Here is a 21,609-nt window from a genome sequence, read left to right as displayed (position 1 = left end):
TTACCATAAAATTGTTAAAAGAACCTGGACATTCCTACTCCCCGGCTTCTGGGCACTCATCCCAAGAAGGAGCCCATGGAGGCGCTGAACATGGCTTCATCTACAGCCTACACTCCACCAAGAGGAGCTGCTTGCTCAAAGAACTGCACAGCTTCGAGTCCATTGCCATCGCACAAGAACTGGAAGCTCTGCCACCCACTCCAGGACAGCTGAGATATGGATTCTTCCACAATGCGATACCTTCCGAAGGGTTTGGCTTTTTGGATAATGCAATTATGATTGTTGCAGGAACCCAAGTTGAATTGTCTATTGGAATTATTTTGGGAATTTCAACAATGGCAGTCAACATGTTACTTTTTCCTTCTATGTATCAACATATTTAATTTCCAGTCATTGATACTGTACTGTACTGACATGGGGTTTGCTTATTTCTTACATGGCATGCATGGGATAACCTATTTATGTCTTTATTTTTTTCTGATGGTTATAATTCAATGTTGAGGTTTCTCCAAATTTTTTAAGATGTTTAATATCAGTTAAAATTGTAATTCCCTGCCTGGTGGCATCCCTTCTGTGATATTTCACAGTAAACGTTAACAATCATATAAATTCATTCAATTTTAAACTTCCACATCTATCCAAAATGGAGCAGAGTTTTAAGTATATCTGACTATTTTAATTTTGACTCACACTGTCTTTTAGAGTCAGAGGTTAATCAAAATGGACAATTGTCTGGCCCCCCTCTTACGTAAGCTGCATATGCTAACAAGTGTACTTATTTCTGATTGGATTTTTACCTTTAATTTCCCAACTTTGAGTGATCACACTGAATTCTAAGAGAAAGGCAGTGTTTGGATACTTCCTGTGTCTTAGAATATGGTTAAAGAGAGCATGAAAAAAGTCAGAGAAGGTTTGGAAAAGAGAAAATGAGGAAGAGAAAAAGCTGAGAACTGGTATCAAAGTTGGTTCTCCACCTCTCCTTGGTTGTCCACCCTGCTTCCCTCTCTGTTGGGCCTCCTAGTAGGCCTTCTTTTGCTTATATCTTTTGGCCCTTGGACATTTAATCGTTTAACCAGCTTTATTAAACAACAGGTAGAAAATATAGCAGCAAAACCTATTCAGGTATATTATCATAGGCTAGCTATGGAGGATGCTTTGATGATGGCCAAGCTCACCTACATATCTCCTCCCAGCCCAGGCAAGGACATTTTTGTCCTTAAGTCAAATGAGGCCAATATTCGTTTCTGCCTGCTGTCCTGATTTCTTTGCTGAAACATCAACAAATTGTACCCCTGCGTGCTGAGCTGGACAGTCAATGACGGGTAAGGGAGCGATATGTTCACGGATAAAGGGCCTAAGAGGGCCGCCATTAGCTGCTGCCTTATCCCATGACGGACCCTGGCCCTAAAATTCTCTTGGCCATGTGACAAATATCACTCCAACCTAAGACAGACGCAGTTCCTGAGGGGCTCATTCCAGGACAGCACAGCTATTTGGTCACCTTTTCATTTGACTATAAGGAAGGGGGAGATGTTGGGAGCGATGCCCTTGAAATCCTCCATTATTGATGTTATTATTATGGTTAGTGTTAAGTATGACTGGGTTCATGGAAAATCCCCAGCCAGCTGCAGAAGACTAATACAAATCTAGTGGTCAGAATGAATAATGATATGATAAAGTTCTGACCTTGCTGAGAAATACATCTGATGTCAAGATACCCAATGTGATGATCTGTAACCTTTCTGAAAAAAACAACCTCCTGCTAACCAATAGATATGACAAACCTGTGACCTTTCTAACATCCTGTCAACATCAGTCGATTCCCTGACCACATGAATACTGTGTCCTTGGCCTGCGTAAATGTTTCACACTTCCCCCTTCCCTCTGTTACCCCTGTTATGGTATAAATTCAGCCTTGGGAAAAAGTAAAATTGTCGCCTTGATCAGACTCTTGTCTTGGCGTCCTTCTTCATGTCTCTTGTCCCTCATTCTCTTCCAGGTACCCTCAGCACCCTCGTTGACAGAATTTCCCACAATATATGAAGGTCTCAGTTGCTACTTTTATCGGGGTGGAGAGAGGGTTTCTCTATGTAGCATCAGGTATCCTGGAACTTGCTCTGTAAACAAGGCAGGTCTTGAACTTAGGGCTCAGGGATCTGCCTGCCTCTGCATCTGAAGTGCTGGGATTAAAGGTGTGTGCTACTACAGTACTTTCATGTATGTATGTATGTATGTATGTATGTATGTATGTATGTATGTATGTATGATGTATGTTCTCTCTGTCTCTGTGTGCTTGTGTTTCTGTCGAGTGTCTGTGCACATGTAGATGCCTATGGAGGGGTCAGAACCCTTGGAGCTGAAGTCACAGGCATTTGTGAGTGAACTGACATAAGTCTTGGGATCCAAATGGTAGTCTTCCTCACAGAGCAACATATACTCTTAACCACAGAACCATCTCTCTAGCCCCTTAGCTGTTTTCTTATTCTGCTAGCTCCTGGATTAAGGGTATGTTCATGGCCTCTTTAACTGAATTCTCACACTACTGTTGTCTCCACAGAGGGAAGCCAGGGTAGGGAGGACCTGGGGTATGATGATGGTTCATCCTCCTGATATGAAAGAGCTGTTCTCTGGATATATGAAGTCTGGTGCTGGGCGTCAGCCAATGACTACAATGACACAAAGAGGGACTAATTTGCTTTTAAAAAGTTTTTGAACTTTATGTCTTCTGTCTGTTTACTTACTACTCCTTTAAGGTCTCTTAAGGAAATTGGCTCTGAGAGGCTGAGGAAGGAGAGAGGAGAAAAGTTCCACTAGGCAACCTGGGGGAATATTTCCCTTCTTCCTGGGTTGCCCTTCTAAAAAGATGTTTCAGGAGTTCAGGGTGCTAAGGTAGTGGAAGGTTAGCCTTAGCAGTAACCATCCTAGTTAATTGTAAACAATATTTGGTTCACACTAAAAGGCATGACAAGGTTTTTATAAAAGTGGAGCAGTCTGGGAGCCAAATCAGAGTGGGCAGGGAACTTAGGTGGGAGCTAGCCACAGAGTGAATTAGCCTCTGTCATATCTAAGAGCCTTGGGCACGTCAACTCCATTCTGCATCTGCCTTTTCTCTGTGTGTTCATTCTCCATTCAACATTTTTGAAGATACAGTTTTCCTGTAATAAAACACACCCATTTCAAACACAGCCCAAGAAGTCTGTCAAATGGATACACCTGTGAACCATCATTATAATCAAGACAGGAAGCTTTATCGGTTTATAAAGTTTCCTCTTGCAAGCAATGCCTATCCTCAATTCTCTGCCTTGACAACCACTTGTCTGCTTTCTCTCATGATAGATTCATTTGGTATAGTTCTAGAGATGGAATCACACGACAACTTTCTTGTATCCACCTTATTTTGCTTGGTGGACTGTTTATAAATTCATGTAGTCTGTTGTGTAGTGCAGCTCATTCTCTTTGATAGCAATGTAGTAGTTCACTCCCATGATGAGTCTCCCCTTCCACAACCACACATTATACTGATTATCCACTTTTTGTTGGTGGATATTTGGGTGTTTCCAGTTTAGGAACATGATCAATAATTCTTTTATAGACATTTGTGTTCAAGTCTGTGAGTCTAATTTTTTTAAATGAAAGTATGAGTAGAACTATACTTCCAGTACTGATTGTATTACAGATTCATGTTGAACTTTCTAAGAAATTCCAAAATCGATGTCCATTTTACACTGACACAGCAATGCATAAGAATTCTGGTTGTTCCTTTGTCATCACTAGTACCTTAGCTTATCAGTTTCTTAAGCATCCCAATGTCTCTTTAGCCACTCCAGCAGTTCTAGTAAGGGGTGACTCTAGAAATGTACTTAAAGCTATTTCCCACTGTGCTCTTTGCCTCCGAAATGGTTAATGACACTATCCATACTCACTAGCTGTCCCTCTTGAGGCTATGATAAGTACATGACTGGTCCATGTGGCCTCTGGACATCAGAATCTAGATGCCTACTTGTCCCACAATGGAACTTCCTACAGTTGCAGTTTAAGTGGACATCCTTGTTACTTAGGTATTCTAAACAAAGTTTAATTGTGAGCCAAAGATGGTCGTAACTGACAAGAGGAACACAAATTGATAGGCATCAAACAACTGCCTAAGGTAATTAGCCAATTTGCTGAGCACATACTCAACAATTACATACAGCCAATTTTATCTTGTAGGGCTGCCTAGTAAAGATGAAATCCATTTTAATTTACTTCATAAATTGTGATAGATATTTCACATCAATATTTGCCTCTAACCTATTGAGCTGTCTTTCCAAAGACTAGTGCAGGGCAAACATGTTTACAGGTTTGAGGAACTGGTCAGGAGGAAGTTCTCTGGCTTCTCATTCCATTAATAGTTCATTGGCTGTGACTGTGATAAACTGTCATGCAGGAACTGGACAGGACTATAGTCAGCTGAAACATTTCTTCTGTAGACATGCCATAGTAAAGAAAGCATGGCCACACTGCAATGTCACTTAGGAATCAGGAAAGCAAGCTGGGGTTTGTGGGTAATTTGATGCAGGAGAGGAAATCTAAGAGAAAAACAAGCTAACATTTTGAAAGAATTTGCTCCACATATGTACAACTAAAGAGAAAAAGTAATCTAAGATTTGTAAGAATTTTAAATATTTTTCCTCCAAAGAAAACATTTGTCAAGGGCATTGGTTTCTTTCCTGGGTTCTACCAGACAGTTTAAACAAAAGTGTATAAGAATTCTTAAAGGCTTTGAATTTGTAAAAGGTTGAATAGATTGTAATGGCACCATTCTTCCTGATTATAGTTGCCAGTGTGGACCTTTGAACGTTAATTCTAGAAGAGCTATGAGCTCAGAGGGAGCTGTGTGGTATGTAATCAGCTACTCCCAAAGCTTTTTCCTCAGAAGAGGAGGACATTGATGGCACCTTAACATTTAACTCTGTGCAGCTAGTTTATGTCAATGCAACACATGTTAGAGTCAGCTGGGAAGGAGGGACAGACCTCAATTGAGAAAACGCTCCCACCAGATTGCTCTGTGGACAAGGCTTAGTACATTTTATTGTTAGTCCACTGTGGGTGGTGCCACCTCTGGGTTGTTGGTGCTATGGGAAAGCAGGCTGAGAAAGCCATGGGGAGTAAACCAGTAACCAGCATTCCTCCATGGCCTCTGCCTTGAGTTTCTGCCCTGAGTTCCCTGGGAGCAATAGAAGCCTAGGTAATATCTATGTCTTGGATGCTTGAGATTTAACGATTTTGGTATATTAATTTTTAAAACTATGCTTAGAATTATATTTACAGAAGAAGAAGAAGAGAAGGAGGAGGAGGAGGGAGAAGAAGAGGAGGAGGAAGGGGAGGAGGGAAGAAGAGGAGGAGGAAGAAGGTGGCAGAGATTTAAGGTACTTTTGTGAAAGAACTCTGTGGTTCCATATAAAAAGTTAATATACTTTAAAAAAGCAGTATTAGGAAAATATATAATTTGATTTAATTATGTTGCATTTTAAGAAACTGATAATTTAAAAATCCATGCTTTGCCTAAATATTGGCAAAATTCCTAAAGCATAACTGGCCACAGGAATTGGAATTGTTTAGTAAAAGGAAAGGGAGGCTGTAAATAACTCGAAGCACACACCTCGATGGTGTTTTACAGATGAGGCAGCAGATTCTGGAAGAGAAAGTGGCCTTTTATGTAGTAAAACTCTGTTTCCTCACTGTACTTCTATGAAGTTTCTATTTATTTATTTACTTATTGATTGATTGATTGGATATTTTTAAATTTACATTTCAAACGTTACCCCCTTTCCCCTGCAGAAACCCAATATCCCATCCTCCCTCCTCCTGTTTATATGAGGGTGTTCCCCCACCCACCCATCCACTCCCTCCCACCTCCCCTCCCTGACTTTCCCCTACACTGGGCCATAGATCCTTGAAAGGACCAAGGGCCTCTCCTCTGATTGATGCCCAACAAGGCCATCCTCTGCTGGAGCCATAGGTCCATCTTGTGGTTTAGTCCCTGGGAGATCTGGGGAGTCTGGTTGGTTGATATTGTTGTTCTTAAGGAGTAGCAAACTCCTTCAGCTCCTTCAATCCTTTCTAACTCCTCCATTGGGGACCCTGTTCTCAGTTCAATGGTTGGCTGCAAGCATCCACCTCTGTATTTGTCAGGCTTTGGCACAGTCTCTCAGGAGACAGCTATATTAGGCTCCTGTCAGCATGCACTTCTTGCCATCTTCAATATTGTCTGGGTTTGGTGTCTATATATGGGATGGATCCTCAGGTGGGGCAGTCTCTGGATGACCTCTCCTTCGGTCTCTGCTCCACACTTTGTCTCCATATTTCCTCCTGCTAGTATTTTTGTTCCCCCTTCTTAGAAGGACTGAAGCATCTACACTTTGGTCTTCCTTCTTAAGATTCATGTAGTTTGTGAATTGTATCTTGTGTATTTTGAGCTTTTGGGCTACTATCCACTTATCAGTGAGTGCATACCATGTGTGTTCTTTTGTGATTGGGGTTACCTCACTCAGGATGATATTTTCTAGTTCCATTCATTTGCTTAAGAATTTCATGAAGTCATTGTTTTTAAAACTAAGTAGTGTTCCATTGTGTAAAAGTACCATATTTTCTTTATCCATTTCTCTGTTGAGGGACACCTGGGTTCTTTCCAGCTCTTTAAAGGAGCTGAAGTTTACCTGTACCTGAGTTCATGTAACCACCTTCTTGTCCTTTTGGTGCTGTGAGCCAGGTGCAGATAGGCTTAGCACATGGGGAATATGCACACGAGGAAAGTCATGAACAGTCTTTGTCTGCCACAGGAGGCTGCACATCTGTCTCACACATGAGATGGCCAAGAGGAAGACAGGACTCAAGCTGACCTGACCCTTCAAGCAACTTCCCACAGGCTGGCTTCATGGGATTGCTTGCACTCATTGGCACTGCCAGGCTCTTTCATATATTCAACATAGAAAGACCAAAATGGTAAATGTCTTAGAGACATTTGTGTGTGTGAGTGTGTGTGTGTGTGTGTGTGTGTGTGTGTGTGTATAATTATTTTTCCATGTGGCTGGTTCATTGTATCCTGCCTGTGTGGTCTTTAATAGTGTTTTAGATTCTGGAATAAAACATCTTTCATTAATTCCATGATAATATAAAAAGTATGGGTGGCAAGTGTCTTGAATGAAAGAAATTTGAGTGTGCTCATCAAGTTGGGAAAGGATTGCACAGAAACAGTAAAATTCATAAAGGGAAGTTCATGTGGGAAGAGCAATCTCCAGATCTGTAAAGGCCAAAGAAGGATGTGTGACCTGCCCTCATGTACAAGAGTGGCAAATCAAGGTGGAATCTCTGATGGGTAAGAGAGAGGTGGGGAGGGAAGCATCTTGCTTGTGGCAGGCATTGTGAGGATGTGAGTGAGTGAGGAGTTAGAACAAGAGGATTTTAGTGGAGCCTTCCAAGGGCAGGCAGGAGAGCATCACAAACAACTGAGGGCTGCAGCCTGAGCTCAGCTGGGACACACAGGAAAATGTGCATTAAGATTTTAAGTGCAGAGTGGAAACAATAGAAGTTCTGTGCAGCTGAGATACTTAGGTGAGAGATCATGGGGAGGAGGAGTTGATGTAGAGAAGGCAGCACTGGGCTGAAGTCTTCTCAGGCTCTCTGCGAGATGCTAATTTGGAACATCCTGACAAATGCTAGAATACATTGGAAAGCCACAGAGTGCTTGGGCTGGGTGTCTTCAAGGATGGCTCTGGAGAGCCTAGTGCCTTAGATAGTGAAATAGAATTCAGCAGCTGTGAACACACTGATCTTTCCTAGGTTGGGGCTGGATTTATGTTTATGTTGAGCTGATTCCTGTCTTTCAGGTGTCGACTGGTGATGATAAATAGTTTGAGGAAAGGAAGCTGAGGTGAGGGATCGACAGAGGGATAAATCACAGAGAAGGGCTGATGGTCCAGATCCCCCAAAATGCCATTGTTCAGGGAACTTGGGCAATGTATTTCAGGGTGCATGCTGTATGGAAAACACTGTCAAACTGATGAGCACTTTCTAATCTGCTATCTGCCTTGGAATAGCCACCAAGCTGCAGATTTTCATAGTCTTTCAGTGAAGACCATCAACTCTGAGATCGCAGACATGATAAAAAATGGACAAGCCAAGGAAGGACTCTTCCTGAAGAAAGGCTGTTATTTGCTGGTAACTGGCTAGAACACGGGCAGACTTTGACTACAATGCTCACAAGGTTCTGCCCTGCGTCTTGGGTTGAGACTTTACGGTAGTGCTCACACTACTTCCAACAAGAGTAAACACAAGAGCAGCAAGGCTTAGGTTGGCTGTCCCAAAATACTACAAAGGTGGATAAAATGTCAGAACAAGTCTTGTCAGTCAAGAATGAGCTTCAGATGAATGTGATGTTGAGGGTTTCACAGCCAGCCATGCTAACAGACAATTCTGTGGCAAGTGTGTTCATCAAAACAGAAGACACAAGTAATTGCGTGAGTTAATAAAAACACAATAACTGAAAAGCAGAAAAATGTATTTCTGATAAACAAGAGTATTTTTGTATTTATTTGAAAACAAGAGAAAGGACACTTGCCTGACATTTTAAGTGAACTGAGTTGCCTAAGCTGCATCAGCTTTCCGGTAGCATTGAAAGTTCCGAAGAAAACCCCCAAATCTTTACTTGGAAGGCAATCTCTCGGTATCATAATAATCTTTAAAAGTCGGTGTTCGACTGTATAGGTTGAAACATTTGCTTTTCAAACTTTCCTTGTGAGACAAAAATTCCCTTTAACATTTTCTAGGGTTTAGTCAAAAGAAGAAAAAACACAGAGAGAAAACGATGGCTTAAGAAGGAATCATGAATTCAGTCACAGGACAAACCTGTGATTGAGAGCTATTCTCTGACCCAAATGAGTCTTCAAAGTTGGGGGCAGCCAAAAAATCTGGGGCAGGAAACAAAAGGCCACTTTTAAGCGCCAGTAAATCCTTTAGTTTCTATATGTAAAGCATTTCATCTGGCTCCCTCCCATTTGCTCTTTATGTTCTTTGCCCACACATCAAGCTTCTCTGGTCTGGTAGGTTCTGTGCTGCTTTATTTAGGACCATGGAGACTGCTATACTTTAAAAAGTACTGTGTGTTTCAGACGGTAACTTGGTAGGCTCTTCCCTAGAGACTCCATTTTAGATTTTATTCAGGTCCTTTGAGTCAGGGTTAGGCTGATGGAAAGCTTAGCATGTGGTTAATGCTATTTAAAAATTCAAGTGACTCACTCCCGGTCATCTGATCTGAAAGCTTTATACTTTCTTAACATGGATTTCCTTTTGTGTAGGGGTTAAGGACTGTCCCCCTGCAATCTATGACATATTTTACTGTCAGAATCATGCTCTTTTGAGATCCAGTATTTGCCATAAATCACTCAAAAGAATAAATTGAGAAGCTTCTTACTGGATGATAGAAACCCTTTAGTTTTAGTACTTGTGCATATTATAGTTCTTCAATGCAAAGGGCAATATTTAAAGAAAAATCAAAGAGCACTGTTGCCATACCTTTGGTATTAGGGCCTTTTTTGTTTGATTGGGAGTGTTTGATGCTTAACAATTGTAGCTATCTCCTGAGAGACACAGCCAGAATACAGCAAATACAGAGGCGAATGCCAGCAGCAAACCACTGAACTGAGAATAGGACCCCCGTTGAAGGAATCAGAGAAAGAACTGGAAGAGCTTGAAGGGGCTTGAGACCCCATATGTACAACAATGCCAAGCAACCAGAGCTTCCAGGGACTAAGCCACTACCTAAAGACTATACATGGACTGACCCTGGACTCTGACCTCATAGGAAGCAATGAATATCCTAGTAAGAGCACCAGTGGAAGGGGAAGCCCTGGGTCCTGCTAAGACTGAACCCCCAGTGAACTAGATTGTTGGGGGGATGGCGGCAATGGGGGGAGGATGGGGAGGGGAACACATAAAGAAGGGGAGGGGGAGGGGCTAGGGGGATGTTTGCCTGGAAACCGGGAAAGGGAATAACACTTGAAATGTAAATAAGAAATACTCAAGTTAATAATAAAACAAAAAAACAAAAAAACAATTGTAGCTATCGCCCTTAGTACCCAAGCCTGCATGTCTATTGATGATGTGCCCAATCCTGTGTCTAACTTCATGCTCCAAAGTGTTTCCATTACAGCCAATGCCGAGACAAAGTCCTCTATCTCTACCACTCCCCTGACATTTGGGATCTAGTTCGCCTTGGTTCCTTCAGCTTTTCCTGGAGCGGGGTAAGAGGCTTGATGCCTGCTATGACTTAGGGGTGGGGTGACCTTCCCCACATTCTTTTCAGTCACACTTTTGAATTCTCACTATGCATACACATTATGTAAAGGTTGCGTTCACATATTCCTGCAAAGGGCATCATTCCTCCATTTGGGATGCTAGTTGTGACTGACATGGATTTGCCAGGTCATCACAGTGGAGCGCCACCTGTTTCCTCAGTAGTAGTGAAGTTTCATTTCAGGGGAGACAAATATAGGGTAGGGAAGCTCTGGAAGTGTTTCTGGATGTTTGGGAGAGACTATGGAAATATTGCTGACAACTGGTGTGGGCGGAGTTGAAAAGTAGCTGCATTCCTTGATCAGACCCTTTACCTCTATCCACCTTTGAAATCCAAGGTGAGTGAGAGCCACTTTATAACAAGTGCTAATGACTGCTAACCAATTCACTTTCCTGACGATTAATGAAGTGGCTTTGCTGACATAGCTTTTTATTTTATTTATTTGTTTTCAGAGAAGGTAGGTAGGCCTCATTTTTTCTCCCTAGACATAATTATGAGTAGGCTCAAACAAACAGAAGTAGGGTTGAAGAAGGCAAAGGGGCTGGGTATGGGGGTGCACATCTTGATCCCAGCAGAGGAAGCTGTATCTGCATATGTTCAAGGAGGTCTAGTTTACACATCAAGTTCCATGATAGCCAGGGCTACATAGTGAGAAAGATAGAGAAGTTTGCCTCTTTTGAAGGTAGACAATCAATCAATCAAATGGCCCCTTATAAATAACAAAAGGTGACTATGGGCATGGAAGTCTTTAACTTAAGTGTGGGTTCTAGCTTGGAACAATGGCTCCACTGGCCTAGATTAAACTTCAAGTGCAGAGACACAGGCCCTGGTGTCCATGATGTGTGTTTCCGGGCACTTCTTGCTCACTGGTGTCATATTCCTCCCAGTTTTGTTTTTCTCATGACATCTGCCATGGAGTGAAGTTTCATATCTGAACAAGTCTTTGAAGACTGTGGATCTTCTGTGCTAGGTTTGTAAACTCCATGAAAGAAGGGTTCATGGTTCCTGTCTCGACTACTCACTTCCAGGTACGTTGTCTGACATATGGTTGATAGCCAAAAAAAGTTTACAGTAAACCTTTTTAGTATTAATTGAGCAAGCAAGTGGATTTCTGTAGTGACAATTCTGGAATATTTTTTAAAAACACAAATAGAGGAATGTGCTTTCATTTTAATCCCATGTGTGAGGATCTAGGGGCTGCTTCTGACGGTCCATAGCAGCTGACTGCGATTCGCCTCATGCTCTAGCAGAGGCGTGGATTGCTAGCTGCAGATAGTTTCTGTGACTGTGGTATTTGGAATTCTGGGAACTTTTCAGTGGGTATATAATGCTAGGGCCCCGAGGGGCTGGGTTGGTAGCTGTTTGTCATTTGTTGAGCTTGGTTGTGGTTTGTTAGTAGCCATGGTTGAAGAAGAGACAAAAGGAACAAAATTAGATTCAAGGGTCCCCCCTCTCTTACCTCTCTGCCTCTCTCTCTCTCCTCTATCTTTCTTCCTCTGTATAGTTCTAGAAGTAGACATTGGCAGAGGGATTAAGAGTGGGTAAAAAGAGCCCACAAACTAGCTAGCTATACTAGCTACAGGCTTCTGTGTTTAGCCTCTGATGCTGCTGAGGTGGAAGGCATTGGTGGTGCTGCTGTCTCTGGAGGGACTTTTCTGTGTTGCTGTAGCAAATGGCAATATTTGTGCCTTATTCTCATCTCTTTGCATTGTTTGTCAAATGCTTGATGTACTACAGTCTCCCAACAACATATAAAGCTTCATCCTCAGCTGCACATTGGGCGGCTAGCCTTTACATTCCTTTCTGCCATCTTCCTTTAATCACTGTATACTCAACCTTAAAACTGGGTCTTAGCCCTGTTCTGCTTTGACTTGCTGACTAATCTGGTTAACAGTTCACTCTCTTTCAAAGTGCTTTAAACAGAACTGACTCACACTTCAAAACACGCTCTTCCTGATGTCTTCTCTGCAGCACTAGACACCTGCCAGATGGATCCTACCGTTTGATCATCACTCCTGTGCTAGGTAGCTTTACCAGGTTCCTCCCCTACTTAGCCATCACTTCTTCTTTCCCCCTCTTCTCCTGTTCTTTATAAGAGCTGGCACTTACCAGACAGATCCTGGATCTTCCTTCTTTTCCCTGTCTTCAGGCTATCTCTAGTTGTCTTTTTTATTTTTCAGCTCTAGCAAAAACACCTCTAGACTCCTATTGTCAACTGCTGTTCAGTAGGTGTGCTCAGTAATCTTTGCTTGGCTTTCACTATTGTCCCCTAAATAGTTTGCTTACAATGGAAATGTCATAATTTCAGTTCAACTTTCATGTCACTCTCAGACTTACTTTCTTAGAAGAAAACTGAGCACATAACCTCTTCTTGTGTAACACCCACCTCCTATGGTTCCCAGGGTGGCATCTTCACTGCCATCAGCAGCTGAGGTGGCAATGGTATTATGACTGAATTATAACCTGCTGTATCCCAGACACAGGTCTGACCACTCTGCCCTTCACACACTTTCTTTGAGGTGGACACTAGTATTCCCATCCCATTTTATTTTTGCAAATGTGAAAACCTGAGCAGGAAGTTGGCATGTGACATCTTTAAGGTCACACAGAGATAGAACTCAGCCTTTCCAGTTTGAGTCGACACCCCATTCATAACTACCCCCAGCTTGTTCTATGCTTTTGCCATAGGAACTGCTCCCTGGTCCCTCAACATGTCATTTTCTTCACCTTTGTCCTATCTTTGTGCTACTGTTTTTACTCCTTGATGTTGTTAATTCATTTTCCTGCTCAGCTGCTACTCATCCCACTCTTCCCTGCTTTGTTTCAGAGCCTTCTCTGCTTTATTGGAGAAAGGGCTCTGCATATATGTGTTGGTGTCCCCGTATAACACCATAGACCCCTGGGTTAAAATGTATATCTCTATTTCTTAGCTAGCATTTAGATGAGTCTTGCTATAGACTATCAAAAATGCTAATTGAAGGAATAAACCAATCAAATCTCCATAAACACCAAGGACCACATCTTTCTTCTTTAATGCTACATGATCAACTTCTAGTGTAAAGACACAGGAAAAAGTTCAGTTGGTATTTGAATGACAAAGTAAGCTGTCACCAGAGTTTTAGTAAAATTACGGAGTAGATAAGCTGCCTATCTTTCACTTTTTCATTTATAGACAGCTGTTGTAGTAGCTTCAGTTTTGTGTTTAAAAACATTTTTCATTTATAGTTAAAGCATAAATAATCTTGGCTTCTTTTTGGCCCTATTAAAAAAACAGAAAATTGGGGTTGGGGATTTAGATCAGTGGTAGAGCACTTGCCTAGCAAGCCCAAGGCCCTGGGTTTGGTCCTCAGCTCCGGAAAACAAAACAAAACAAAACAAAATTAAGCATATTGGGTATAGATTAAGAAGAATACATTTTAAGTGACATTTGGTCACAGCGTCTGTTATAATTTAATGTGTTCCTGGTTTTAGATTAGGGGGCCATTCATGTTATTACTTATATTTGCTAAGAATGCGAAATAAATCTATGTGTTATCTTGTAAGTATTGCTACAGTAAGTTTAGTGAAAATAATAAATCTTTTTGTGATGCAAAATTTACTTTTATATTGACAGCAAAGAAGAGAAAGGAGGAGAGAAGACATATATTGGGCACCTTGGTGTGGGACCCTTACCTGCTGGCCTGGCTTGATGGGGGACAGGGTAATACCCTGGGTATTGATCACAGGCAAGATCTGGTTTCCGATGACCGTGGCAATGATTTGGCCCTGGGCATTGGTTAGGAGCTGGGGTGTGATAGGCTGTACTTGAAGGCCCTGAGTGCCACTTGCTGCTTGACTCGATGGCCCTGGGTTAGGCATCAGTGGAATGGTCCCAATAATCTGCAAGAGATAGGCCAGAATGTGAGGAGCCAGCTGAATTCAGGGTCTGATTGCACAGGACAAAGACTGCATTGTGCCTTTGTTGTGAAGAATGTTATGAGAAGCTCATTCACTATCTACAAGCAGGCCAGCATGGAGCAAATATTAGGGCATGAGCATTTACAGGAGAGAAAGCACTGCTTCCCCAAGGGAAGGGAAAATTACCTTACTTAAAAATAAAACCAGCAAAAATTTAATAAAACCAGCTATTGATAAAGAGATAAACATGCAGTTTCTGCCAAGGCTTTCTCTCAGAAACAGGAGAAATAGATTTCTTATACTTAAGGCATTTGTGGACTTGGGACACTGAATCTTCCTCACACCGAGGCTCTAGATGCCCTGAATCCAGGGGACTTCTCTTCCACAGTCTGTCTCTCATGTCCTCCATCCCTTTTCTCTGCCCTGTCCTGCTATCCTACTCAACCCCAAGATCTATGTCAGCATCTTGACCTCTGTACTCTGTAGGACTACTAGCCTCAAACAAGTATCCTGCCATGTATGTGGTTGAGAGACTAGACTCTGGAGACAGGAAGTTAGGATATCATTCCTAGCCAGGTCACCAAATAGCCACGTTTGACAAAGTGTGCCTCTCAAAGGTTAGTAAATAAATGGTTAAATTCTTTAGAGGTGATGCGACTATTGACCATTGAAATCAGAAAGATGAGACGTACAGCTTAAATGAAGTGTGTTAAACCAGAACCTAGTTGTCAGGGGTTTCACCATCTGTGTGTATGTAGGGTGTGAGCCTTAAGTATTAGGGGCTCAAGGCTCAATCAAAGGGGCAGGAGAGGGCCATTGCTTCCAATGACTTCTGTCATCAGTGAAAATTTTATGCAGGATGATGGTATGGGGCAAGTGGTAAGATATGCTTACTGTGAAAGAAGACGCCATGTCCAGAGTATGTACAGAATCTGAAAATGGAGACTGTACATTTCTAGGGACAAGTGTAATTTGCAAAACTTCCAACTGTGAGCTGTTTCTAAACATGAAACCTCAAGGGGTGTCATGAGGAATGGGTTTGGGATTGCTTCTGTTTAGTATACTAAGCCTTGCATTGCCAAGTTGCCACCAATGGCTGTTCCCCAGTTTTGAGCCAAGGTGACCTGGTCCATGACTTCACTGTCATGTGACATTCTTTTTTCATTCTGTCTTCTTACAAGACCTCTCTGAACTGAACTTGGAATTAGTCATGTCTCTCCCCCACAAATTAGACATGAGGGTGAAGAAGAACTCTGAAGTAATCTTTGAGAGAGGAGTTGTGACAAAGCTGGAACTGGTGTCCTTGAATGCTTGCTTTTTCATTTGACTCCTGAGTCCCACTACCTGGATGACACTGGATATTGGACTCCAGCTCTTGGGCAATGCTTTATATTTTCTACTGGATGATAAGCTCTCTGTGGACTTGTTCACAAATGATAGGGATTCCACTGCAAAGTACTCACACAGGGCTTTGAACATAAATGATTTTTTTGTGTGTGAATAGCTTTAGGATTCTGGGGTTCAGAATTCCAGATGCAAGTAGGACAATAGGAGAACCACCAGACTATAGTTCTTGGGAAGATGGCATTGAATAGCCCCCTTCCCGATCTGTCACTACTTCCAACACAGCAGTCCTAGGGGTAGCAAAAATGGAGAAGCTGTACAACTATCAGGTATCAGTCACATTTGACAGTGGATGCTGATGAAGGTCAGGCAATTATTGTGGAAGTGGTCAGCCACCCCTTAAGGAACTGTCAGGCATGTGGGTATCCTGAACAAGCATGTAGTGTCTGTCTCACAGGGACAGCAATGAACATGTCCCATCAGTGTAAGCAAGGTCAGGAGGAGTCTACATCAATAGATCATAATGCATAAGTACTTTATTGACAAGTGGTCCTACATTAGCCTAAAAGCCAGTTCCTGTGACCCGCACAGGCATTGTAAGAGAGACATGGGATTAGCCTCCTGTCCTTGACTATACTGGATATAGATGGTCTGCACAGTGAAAACTTGGCAATAGACCTTCCCACTCTGGCTGCCTCAAGTGTCTTAGGTCTTTGCCTCCCTACTCCATCTGATTGGCTGCAGAAGTTGGATGCATTTAAGTGAAGGGCTATGGATTCTATTTTTGGCAGAATGTCAGTGCATTTAGGAGCTTGTGGGAGTACGTAGCCTGAGAGAATGCCTCAGAGTAAGGCATGGGACATGACAGCTATAGAACACACAGTGATGAAAAGAGAGGCATCTAGCCCGGAGATGATTGACATGAGTATGTGCTGACTCTGTGGTAATGAGATGCACTTTCTGGGTGAAGGAAGAAATGGAAAGGCAAATGCAATTGGCTCACCAGCCTCTCGCCTAGGAGCAGCCTCACTCTCCAACACTGAGCTGCATCTAAAATGCTTGTCACTGTGTCTTCCCCACCTCTCCTTTCTTTTTACCTAGGTCTGAGTACAGATAAGACAACAGTAGTGTCAGAGCCAGAGGAATCCGAAATGGCCCAGCGGAAGGAGATGTTTAATAGAGCTTGGTTGTGAGGTGAGGGATGCGTGTAAAGTCAGGAAGTCTTTGGTGAAGTTATGTATTTCTTGGTTGTTATTGTCTTCCTTTCAGAGGCATGAGTATCATCATATCCACATGCCAAACACTTGTTGGTACATGTTGGGAACTTTGTAATAGACTCCAAGATATCAAAATACCCTGCTTTTTAAAAAAAATTTGCTCAAATTTGTTGACTGGTAGAGATGATCACACACTAGATTATCTAAAAATTATCTATTGAATTATTATGACTTTGATTTCCCCTAGCACTTTCATACATGTAATCAGAACACCTTCAAGTATGTTGTTCACAGAATAGCATACGGTGGTAATAGGAGCAGAGGCCCACACGTCTGAGACTTTCCATGCTCTTAATAGCTGTCCAGTTACTGAAGAAAATTGTATTTCAAATTAAGGGCCTTGTGAATTTAATTTGATGGTAGGAGGATTTCAACTCAAGAAGGAAATTAAAACCGAGTCTGGAAAGACTATAGAGAATCTTTAGTTTAGAGATGAAGACAGAAAATATATTTTTAAAATTTGCTTCTAAGGGAATTTGAATACATAGATTACAAAAACTAAGAATGTGCTCAGAAGTCCTGATGGAAGGGTTATTTTGCTACATAAACATGGCAATCAGGACATAACTCCCACTTACCCCATCCAATACTTGAAAGTAACACATATTATAAAGGACTCTGGCAGAGCAGCCTTCTATTAGCACTGGGTTGTGGGCCACAGAGGTTGCTGAATAGATGCAGGTGGGGCAGGGTGGGGTTAATGTGTTATCAAAGGCAAGGATTCCATTGGTCAAAGGAAGAAATGAGTACTAAATGAATAAGCAAGGGCTTCATGATGGAAAATGTCTATATCTATGCGGCATGTGTTCAAGAACATTGGGAATGAATGAATTATTTTAGACAAAGGTGGGGTTGGTTCAGGAAGACTACAGAAGATGCAGGACTGCGAAGTTCTAGTAGGGAAAAACCTACTAGAAGCTAGTGTATAGGTAAGGCATGGGAAAGGTGAGTTGATCAGTTTGGAGGCGAGAGAAGGTTGAGACCTATTAGCCTTGGAAGCTAAGATTCAGCTGAAGACTTATGTTAATTTTGGGGGAGATGGGGCAGTTCTGAGACAGGGTCTCAGTTGCACAGGCTGGCCTTGTACTTGTTATTTAACTAAATGTTGATGCTTACCCCAAACCTGATCATCCTGTCTTAACCTCCTGAGTATTGTGTGTGTCATCATGCTTGATGGTGAACAGGTTTCGTGGGGAGGAGGGCTGATATTGAGCCATTTCAGGCGTGAATATGACAATTAGGGCCAAATACTCTCAAGTGGTGAAAGGCTACAGACCAGATCAGTTGCTAGAATGCTACTGAAGTCACCCAAGTATGAAGTAAAATGCTTCAATAAGTCCTTAGCACAGAGGACGCTTGATTCATTGGCTTCCACTTCAAAGCACAAAGCGCAGCCTACTTCATGTCTAGCTTGCGACATTAGAAATTTTGAGTGAAGTTATTGCCCCATCAATCGCACAGCAAATAGCACAGGCATACATCGTTTGCAATGATCGTCTGTGTCGTTGCCCTGACTCTCCACCTGTAATGCCTCATCTCTGATGAATGCTTTAGCCAGGCTGAGGCCCATACTGGCATTATAATGATAATTTGTGACTTGAAAGAGTTCCTGTTTCTCTAGCAGGGGACTTACTTCTTTGTTGCTGTTATGTCTTCCTGACACATTCCTTGGAATGAGTTAAGAGCCTTAACTACAATTGGAGAATAAAGTTCATATGTAAGAGCAATTTGCAAATTCATCTGGAATAACAAAAAACCCAGGATAGCTAAAACTATCCTCAACAATAAAAGGACTTCAGGTGGAATCACTATTCCTGAACTCAAGCAGTATTACAGAGCAATAGTGATAAAAACTGCATGGTATTGGTACAGAGACAGACAGATAGACTAATGGAACAGAATTGAAGACCCAGAAATGAACCCATACACCTATGGGCACTTGATTTTTGACAAAGGAGCCAAAACCATCAAATGGAAAAAAAGATAGCATTTTCAGCAAATGGTGCTGGTTCAACTGGAGGTCAACATGTAGAAGAATGCAGATCGATCCATGCTTATCACCCTGTACAAAGCTTAAGTCCAAGTGGATCAAGGACCTCCACATCAAACCAGATACACTCAAACTAATAGAAGAAAAACTAGGGAAGCATCTGGAACACATGGGCACTGGAAAAAATTTCCTAAACAAAACACCAATGGCTTATGCTCTAAGATCAAGAATCGACAAATGGGATCTCATAAAACTGCAAAGCTTCTGTAAGGCAAAGGACACTGTGGTTAGGACAAAATGGCAACCAACAGATTGGGAAAAGATCTTTACCAATCCTACAACAGATAGAGGCCTTATATCCAAAATATACAAAGAACTCAAGAAGTTAGACCACAGGGAGACAAATAACCCTATTAAAAATGGGGTTCAGAGCCAAACAAAGAACTCACAGCTGAGGAATGCTGAATGGCTGAGAAACACCTAAAGAAATGTTCAACATCTTTAGTCATAAGGGAAATGCAAATCAAAACAACCCTGAGATTTCACCTCACACCAGTGAGAATGGCTAAGATCAAAAACTCAGGTGACAGGAGATGCTGGCGAGGATGCGGAGAAAGAGGAACACTCCTCCATTGTTGGTGGGATTGCAGACTGGTACAACCATTCTGGAAATCAGTCTGGAGGTTCCTCAGAAAATTGGACATTGAACTGCCTGAGGATCCAGCTATACCTCTCTTGGGCATATACCCAAAAGATGCCCCAACATATAAAAAAGACACGTGCTCCACTATGTTCATCGCAGCCTTATTTATAATAGCCAGAAAGAACCCAGATGCCCTTCAACAGAGGAATGGATACAGAAAATGTTGTACATCTACACAATGGAATATTACTCAGCTATCAAAAGCAATGGCTTTATGAAATTCGTAGGCAAATGGTTGGAACTGGAAAATATCATCCTGAGTGAGGTAACCCAATCACAGAAAAACACACATGGTATGCACTCATTGATAAGTGGCTATTAGCCCAAATGCTTCAATTACCCTAGATGCCTAGAACAAATGAAACTCAAGACGGATGATCAAAATGTGAATGCTTCACTCCTTCTTTAAAAGGGGAACAAGAATACCCGTGGCAGGGAAGAGAGAGGCAAAGATTAAAACAGACACAGAAGGAACACCCATTCAGAGCCTGCCCCACATGTGGCCCATACATATACGGCCATCCAATTAGACAAGATGGATGAAGCAAAGAAGTGCAGGCAGACAGGAGCCGGATGTAGATCACTCCTGAGAGACACAGCCAGAATACAGCAAATACAGAGGCGAATGCCAGCAGCAAACCACTGAACTGAGAATAGGACCCCCGTTGAAGGAAGTAGAGAAAGAACTGGAAGAGCTTGAAGGGGCTTGAGACCCCATATGTACAACAATGCCAAGCAACCAGAGCTTCCAGGGACTAAGCCACTACCTAAAGACTATACATGGACTGACCCTGGACTCTGACCTCATAGGTAGCAATTAATATCCTAGTAAGAGCACCAGTGGAAGGGGAAGCCCTGGGTCCTGCTAAGACTGAACCCCCAGTGAACTAGATTGTTGGGGGGAGGGTGGCAAGTGGGGGAGGATGGGGAGGGGAACACCCGTAAAGAAGGGGAGGGGGAGGGGCTAGGGGGATGTTTGCCCGGAAACCGGGAAAGGGAATAACACTCGAAATGTATATAAGAAATACTCAAGTTAATAAAAAAAAACCCACTCGTATGAACAGTGTTCATTGGCATACATAGTTTAGAGGATCCCTATTTCTGTAGTAAATATAGTGGTTTACATCCAACTGAGACTACCATTCATTCAGAAACAAACAATGCTGTCGTGAAGATTATTTCGCAATGGCAAATCTGGCAGTTAAAGACTTAGCTTTTCGGTCTATCATTTCAACACCCTCCTGCACATCAGTCTAACAGGTATTTACAGGGATGTGTTAGGTCTGAAAGTGAGGAAAGTGAGCAAATGAATACATTCACTGTTAACACACAGATGACATGGGCTGCAGTCTTTGGCTGGTGTCACAGAGGCCCAGGCACCCAGACAAGTCATCTGATGGGCCACATGTTGTTATAGTCTCTGATATGCAGTTAAACTCTGCCAAAGGAAAGTGATGGCAGATGTCATCTTGACAAGTAATTTTGTTGCCACAGCTTAAAAAAAGAAAGGGAAGCCTGTCAATGTTGTTCTCAGTGACTTCCTCAGGTCTGACAGTACATTAGCAGAGACACCTCCTTTCCAAATACTTGTGTCACCTCAGCAGTGTTTGGCCAAGTAGCTTTTGGGAATAGTGGCATCAATTTCTTCACACTTGGACAAGGAACTAAGATGCTTGTGAGGAGTGACCACTGAAGGGAGCAGCTGGCTGCTCCCCCATTCTTTCTTTCCTAGCTAAAGCAGTGTGTTTTCTTTTTCTATATGATGTATTTGTTCTAAACTCACTTTTATTCTAGGTTTAAAGCTAACCTTCTTGGCTGATTGGGATATTTATTCTAAAGGGAAAAGGAAATACCACTATTTTGCAACCAAAATTTATTTTCAGGATACGACAATCCAGGAGGTTCCCTCACTCCAATTTGGTCATGTTCAACATGGTGAAAAAGAGAGATGTAGACACCGAGAGGGAAAATCACACAGCAAAGAAAGGGAAGGGAAAAGTCAATGGCAGACACCGTGAACAGTGAATAGAGACACCGTGAACAGTGAACAGGACCATTTGTACAC

At 42.2% G+C, this 21,609-nt stretch overlaps 1 protein-coding gene across 2 annotated transcripts in view; it reads right to left on the bottom strand.

Moving 5' to 3' along the window:
* Nucleotides 1–21,609, bottom strand: part of Pou6f2 (POU class 6 homeobox 2) — a 450,333-nt gene that overhangs the window by 54,870 nt on the left and 373,854 nt on the right. For both annotated transcript variants that reach the window (XR_015640979.1, NM_001101002.2), the window contains 1 exon segment: nucleotides 14,006–14,212. Coding sequence is in view for 1 of the 2 variants with exons in the window: in NM_001101002.2 (NP_001094472.2) it covers nucleotides 14,006–14,212 (207 nt within the window). In the remaining variant the exon portion in view is untranslated.

The sequence above is a fragment of the Rattus norvegicus genome, chromosome 17 (assembly GCF_021556685.1).
Source record: "Rattus norvegicus strain SHRSP/BbbUtx chromosome 17, alternate assembly SHRSP_T2T, whole genome shotgun sequence".
In the NCBI taxonomy this organism is placed as follows: Eukaryota; Metazoa; Chordata; class Mammalia; order Rodentia; family Muridae; genus Rattus; species Rattus norvegicus.
The sequence above is the reverse complement of the archived record's forward strand: the minus strand, read 5'-3'. Positions and strand labels throughout refer to the sequence as shown.